At 41.3% G+C, this 7317-nt stretch overlaps 1 protein-coding gene across 1 annotated transcript in view; it reads right to left on the bottom strand.

The window, feature by feature from the left end:
• cog4 (component of oligomeric golgi complex 4) overlaps positions 1-7317 on the bottom strand; it is a 47774-nt gene that overhangs the window by 17363 nt on the left and 23094 nt on the right. Inside the window, exon 19 of the mRNA XM_057831374.1 lies at positions 2194-2381. Within this exon, the coding sequence (XP_057687357.1) occupies positions 2247-2381 (135 nt within the window). The 3' untranslated portion in view covers positions 2194-2246. The remainder of the gene's footprint in view (positions 1-2193; positions 2382-7317) is intronic.

The following is a 7317-nucleotide window of genomic DNA, read 5'->3' as shown; positions in this document are numbered from 1 at the left end:
TTATTTCATGCAGTTAAATACAAATTTATTATTTAAAAATTATACAATGTGATTTTCTGGATTTTTGTATTAGATTCAGTCCCTCACAGTTGAAGAGAACTTATGATACAAATTACAGACCTCTACATGGCTTGCAAGTGGGAAAACCAGCAAAATCGGCAGTGTATCACATACTTGTTCTCCCCACTGTATATCTAGATTAGGCATGTGTCGGTATGATATTCTGACAGTATGATAACCTTAAACCAAAATACCACGGTTTCATGGTATTGCAATTACAGCTCTAAAATGTGTTACTTTGAGATATCTGAAAAAACCTTTTCCATTGAACATGATTTTTATTTTTCAAAACATATTTAGCAAATTGGAACATAAGCATAATGTTATTTTAAAAATAAATGAAAAAATAACAAATATTCTAAATAAAATTAAGATAAATGTGGTCCTTTGGGTGAGCGTAAACCCACTGTCACAGTTTAATATTATCATCAGAACAAAAATATTTTTAAAAATTTCCATAAAAAGCTCGTGCGTATGACTCATATCATGTTTACGTTATACACACACTCGCTCAACGCAGACAGTTGCCAGAGAGAAAATAACACCACGTTTTACCACCGCTACAAATACTAAACGTGCCACACATTAACACATTAAACATGTTAACTCTAGTAGCTGGTGGGAAACGTTCATGACCTTGTTTACCAACATTTAATTTCGTATAAATGCGAAATCACATTGGAGGCATCGCCTCCTCGGCAGCCACCCTCCGCAAACATGTTTTACATGTCGGTTGGCCCTGCTCCTCTAAGCCGCGGCTGTCTGTTACTTTTCTGCAGCCAAAGTATTTCCATACCAGCAATTTTGTTTTCTTTGATTGGGGGGAAAAAGTTCAGGCGTTTCACCTCCTCCTGTCATCTTGTAGCACAGTTGACTCACTGACACTGAGCAACAACCGGCGGGGAAGGGTTGAGCCTTGCAACTGCAAGTGAGGAATTTCTCCATGCATTTTTGGGACATAGCTAATAATTTACGGACGGTATGACTGTTTTGAAACCTTGATGTTTTCATACCACGGTATACCTTGAAACTGACACATGTCTAATCTAGATACTGTATATTTTTTCAATATCCTTATACTTTTGGATTATTTTGTTGCTTGTAGCCCATTACTCATTCACTGCCATTGAATGGTATACATACCAAATCCATATCAACTGGGAAGGCTGGCACTGAGTGATCATATTCCACTGCCATTGACAGTGATAGACGTCAAATCCAATCCCAGCGCCCAACGTCCAAGCCCTCTCAGTCAAAATGGAGTGGACGTCTGTCGCCTCAAAGACAGCCAATGAGTTAATACGTGAAAATAAATAATTTTTTAAAACCTGATTTTTTTTTCCCCTTTACCAGATTCTGATCCTTTGAAAATGATGTGATCAGAAATTGGATTCGCCATTGCACCCTTTGATTTTTCAGAAAATGGTCCTTTGAAAAAAAAAAAAAAAAAGTTTTGACACCCCTGATTTAGGTTAACAGGACCATCGCAAACGTGCTCGCCATCCAGGAGATTGGGAGCAGCTCTCGCGTGGCCGCGCTCGCTCAAACGTATTATCCAATCGGGATGAACGTGAAAAATGCGGGCGAGTGATTTATTAGGTTAAAAGTGTTTCATCCTCACAGACCGGCGGCCATTCTTTTATTGAATGACCAGGCTGGATCAGCTGTCTGACCCGCTTCTGTCACTTTAATGGCTGTGATTTTCATTACCGCACCGCTTCGCCTTGGCGGCTCGGCCTCCTTTTCGCGCAGTTACAGGTTAGCAGGTTGAAACTCCCGGCGTGACACTGTTAATAGACCTTTTAATTACACATCTAAGACTCTTCTCATATTTAACAGAAGCGCTCAATCACATGTAGGTCACAACCCGTGCAGCAGTATTACCCGTTTAAGGTAAAGCTCCAAAGCGCAGTCTTGCAACAGTTTTTTTTTTAGCGGTTAACACGATGGTGAGGCTAAGTTGTTAAGAACATTGAGAACAATAGCTGCCATCGACTGCCATATACGTCAATGGCTGTCATTGAGTTTATATCAGAGCAAGGCTAAAGTGCAACTATTTTTACAAGGTCTGGTCAAATCTGACCAGAAAAACTTAAAAAAAAACTTAAAACAAAAAAACAAAAAAAAAAACACCTGTATCATCTTTGTGAATACGCATCACAGAGTGCGTCCCGTTGCTTGACGCGTCACAGTCGAAGCCTCTTGATATCCTCGCTCCGGAAGTCAATGCGAAGAGCAAGAACCTGACGCACTTCCGCTGGAGTCAGACGCCATGTCAGGGGCCCTGAGTTTGGCCCCCAGTAGTCCAAGATCTCAGTTACCTGCGGGAGACAAATATAAGGGACGTTGAACATTTCACACTTGTGAAGTAAGGCTTGGCTAGCTAGTTAAAAAAAAAAGTTTTTTTTTCTCCCATATTGTCCGGTCTCGATTTTTTTGGGGGAAACTTTATTTTTCTTTTTTTTGAGGAAGCTAGAGAGTAGTTAAACCACATATAATAAAAGAAAAAGGAAAAACTGCCTTTTCAGGGATAGTCAAGACAGGCAACTGAGGGGAAAAAAATCTGTTTTCTAGTTAACATTAATTACTCTTTAAATTATGCATCTTTTTCAATCAATGATTGACACTGACATTAAGTAAACATAGGATAATAGGGTTTTAGTACTAGTAGAAGAAACAGCTTTTACAATATAACTTTATAGCGTATAAAGCGGATGCCGTGAAGAAAAATACAGTGCCCTCCATAATTATTGGATTTATAATAATTATGTGTTTTTTAGCTTCTAATATTTTTTTTCTTTTCTAAATAATATGGGACCTTAATGGGAAAAAAAGAGAAAAATCCAACCTTCAATACAAATGCATTTATTCAGTGGGGAAAAAATCCCACATAAAGAAATAATTATTTGACATCAAATAATGTGTGTCACAATTATTAGCACCCCTGGTGTTAATACTTTGTACAACCCCCTTTTGCCAACAAAACAGCACCTAATCTTCTCCTATAATGTTTCACAAGATGGGAAAAGACAGAAAGAGGGATCTTCAGCCATTCCTCTTGGCAGAATCTCTCTAAATCATCCAGAGACCTGGGTCCTCTCCTCTGTACTCTCCTCTTCAGCTCACCCCACAGGTTTTCAATGGGGTTGAGGTCTGGGGACTGAGATGGCCATGGGAGGAGCTTGATTTTGTGTCTGGTGAACCATTTCTATGTAGATTTGGCCATATGTTTAGGGTCATTGTCTTGCTGAAAGACCCAGTGACGACCCATCTTCAGCTTTCGGGCAGAGGGCAACAGATTTTGATTTAAAATGTCCAGGTATTTTAAATCATTCATGATGCCATGCACCCTAACAAGGTTCCCAGGGCCTTTGGAAGCGAAACAGCCCCACAGCATCACTGACCCACCCCCATACTTCACAGTGGGTATGAGGTGCTGTCTACAGTGCCTTGCAAAAGTATTCGGCCCCCTTGAATCTTGCAACCTTTCGCCACATTTCAGGCTTCAAACATAAAGATATGAAATTTAATTTTTTTGGTCAAGAATCAACAACAAGTGGGACACAATCGTGAAGTGTAACAACATTTATTGGATAATTTAAACTTTTTTAACAAATAAAAAACTGAAAACTGGGGCGTGCAATATTATTCGGCCCCTTTACTTTCAGTGCAGCAAACTCACTCCAGAAGTTCAGTGAGGATCTCTGAATGATCCAATGTTGTCCTAAATGACCGATGATGATAAATAGAATCCACCTGTGTGTAATCAAGTCTCTGTATAAATGCACCTGCTCTGTGATAGTCTCAGGGTTCTGTTTAAAGTTCAGAGAGCATTATGAAAACCAAGGAACACAGCAGGCAGGTCCGAGATACTGTTGTGGAGAAGTCTAAAGCCGGATTTGGATACAAAAAGATTTCCCAAGCTTTAAACATCTCAAGGAGCACTGTGCAAGCCATCATATTGAAATGGAAGGAGCATCAGTCCACTGCAAATCTACCAAGACTCGGCCGTCCTTCCAAACTTTCTTCTCAAACAAGGAGAAAACTGATCAGAGATGCAGCCAAGAGGCCCATGATCACTCTGGATGAACTGCAGTGATCTACAGCTGAGGTGGGAGAGTCTGTCCATAGGACAACAATCAGTCGTACACTGCACAAATCTGGCCTTTATGGAGAGTGGCAAGAAGAAAGCCATTTCTCAAAGATATCCATAAAAAGTCTCGTTTAAAGTTTGCCACATGCCACCTGGGAGACACACCAAACATGTGGAAGAAGGTGCTCTGGTCAGATGAAACCAAAATTGAACTTTTTGGCCACAATGCAAAACGATATGTTTGGCGTAAAAGCAACACAGCTCATCACCCTGAACACACCATCCCCACTGTCAAACATGGTGTGGCAGCATCATGGTTTGGGCCTGCTTTTCTTCAGCAGGGACAGGGAAGATGGTTAAAACTGACGGGAAGATGGATGCAGCCAAATACAGGAACATTCTGGAAGAAAACCTGTTGGTATCTGCACAAGACCTGAGACTGGGACAGAGATTTATCTTCCAACAGGACAATGATCCAAAACATAAAGCCAAATCTACAATGGAATGGTTCAAAATTAAACGTATCCAGGTGTTAGAATGGCCAAGTCAATGTCCAGACCTGAATCCAATCGAGAATCTGTGGAAAGAGCTGAAGACTGCTGTTCACAAACACTCTGCATCCAACCTCACTGAGCTCGAGCTGTTTTGCAAGGAAGAATGGGCAAGAATGTCAGTCTCTCGATGTGCAAAACTGATAGAAACATACCCCAAGCGACTTGCAGCTGTAATTGGAGCAAAAGGTGGCGCTACAAAGTATTAACGCAAGGGGGCCGAATAATATTGCACGCCCCACTTTTCAGTTTTTTATTTGTTAAAAAAGTTTAAATTATCCAATAAATGTTGTTCCACTTCACGATTGTGTCCCACTTGTTGTTGATTCTTGCCAAAAAATTAAAATTTTATATCTTTATGTTTGAAGCCTGAAATGTGGCGAAAGGTTGTAAGGTTCAAGGGGGCCGAATACTTTTGCAAGGCACTGTACACGCCAACAAGCTGTTTGGGAGGCATGCACGGAGAAAACCTTCCCTCACTCACAATCATAAACGCAAACGTCTGGAGTTCGTCAAGCGGTATTGGGGCTTCAACTGGGACCGTGTGCAAACACTCCAATATCCCTTTCCCACTGGCCAAAAAACCCGTGTCAACCCACTAACAATCGGCTTTTGGTGGCAGTGGGAAAGGTGCAACGACCCGCGTCAATCAACCTGCCAAGCGACCCGCGTTAAAATCACCTCGGCTCTGATTGTCATACAGTGTAAAGGCAAAACCCCGGGTCAAGAGTCAACATCCTAATCTACGTGGTGACGTAGGCTCTTACGTGATGCGTCATAACAACGTGCCAATCGCCTCCCATTTAAAACTCCCCACAACCGTAGTTACACGACTCCTTTCAATTTCAAACCAAAATTCACGTCGTCTACGTTGCCTCAGCACAAGCAGAGTGTTGATCCTTTGCTGCATTTCGACGGCAGTAAAAAGCATGAAAACAGAACACAAACGGAAAGGAGGCTTCCATTTTGCTCTGCATTGTTTACTTCCTTGAACTGAATGAATTCGGTCGCATTTATCGACGCGCATCTTAGCGTGGTGACCTCACGTAACCTTAGGCACGGCTGAGGAGGGGTGGGGGGTTAGACGGGTAAAAAAAAAAAAAAAAAAGACACTGCTTTTTTTTGTCAATTGGAAAGGTGCCAAATGCCAATTGCTAGTGGGTTGCATCTGCTTGGAAAAAACGCGCGTTGACCACCTAGTTTCAGTGGGAAAGGGGCATTAGTGGGTCTGGCGTGCCACGAAAGATGCGCATGCTGAAAAGCACCTCATGCCCACTGTGAAGTATGGCGGTGAGTCAGTGATGCTGTGGGGCTGTTTCACTTCCAAAGGCCCTGGGAACCTTGTTTGGGTGCATGGCATCATGAATGCTTTGAAATACTAGGACATTTTAAATCAAAATCTGTTGCCCTCTGCCCGAAAGCTGAAGATGGGTCGTCACTGGGTCTTTCAGCAAGACAATGACCCTAAACATATGGCCAAATCTACACAGAAATGGTTCACCAGACACAAAATCAAGCTCCTCCCATGGCCATCTCAGTCCCCAGACCTCAACCCCATTGAAAACCTGTGGGGTGAGCTGAAGAGGAGAGTACAGAGGAGAGGACCCAGGTCTCTGGATGATTTAGAGAGATTCTGCAAAGAGGAATGGCTGAAGATCCCTCTTTCTGTCTTTTCCCATCTTGTGAAACATTATAGGAGCAGATTAGGTGCTGTTTTGTTGGCAAAAGGGGGTTGTATAAAGTATTAACACCAGGGGTGCTAATAATTGTGACACACATTATTTGATGTCAAATAATTATTTCTTTATGTGGGATTTTTTTCCCCACTGAATAAATGCACTTGTATTGAAGGTTGGATTTTTCTCTTTTTTTCCATTAAGGTCCCGTATTATTTAGAAAAAAAAATATTAGAAGCTAAAAAACACATAATTATTATAAATCCAATAATTATGGAGGGCACTGTAAGTATTTGAACACAATAAGGAACAATTTCAAATTTTCATGGTAAGTGCTTGTCAACTGTGAGAGACAATCTAAAAAAATTCAGAAATCCCATTGTATGATTTTTTAAAACAATTTATTTGTATTATACTGCTGCAGATACGTATTTGAACACCTGCGTATTAGCTAGTATTGTGAGCCTCAAAGACCTGTTAGTCGTCTTTAAAAAGTCCACCTCCACTCCACTTATTCTCCTAAATAAGTGGAGTGGAGGTGGACTTTTGAGTCTGACTTTTTGACCTGTTTGAGGCGGTTAGCTGCATATAAACACCTGTCCACTAGGAGTGGGAACCTCTTGGTACCTCACGATTTGCGATACAAAGTTCACGATAACGATGATCTGACGATATGGCGATAAACGGTTATCGATACATTGGTCAGGAAATCATTCTTGGATATTCTACAAACAACTAAAATACAAAAAAACATCTTCTGCTGTGAATTGGAATGAGTTTATCACTAGTAGACGTCCAATCCATTTGAAGTGGGCGCGTTCATTTGCTGCCATCCCTCCCACTTCAAACGGATTGAACGTCTATGGCCGTCAGTCGCAGCCAATGCCAGGCAATGAGGTAATTTTGGGCCATTTAAGGTCATTTACCTGTTGATTTT

Source organism: Corythoichthys intestinalis, chromosome 1 (assembly GCF_030265065.1).
Source record: "Corythoichthys intestinalis isolate RoL2023-P3 chromosome 1, ASM3026506v1, whole genome shotgun sequence".
Classification (NCBI taxonomy): Eukaryota; Metazoa; Chordata; class Actinopteri; order Syngnathiformes; family Syngnathidae; genus Corythoichthys; species Corythoichthys intestinalis.
This window is presented reverse-complemented; position numbering and strand designations above follow the sequence as displayed.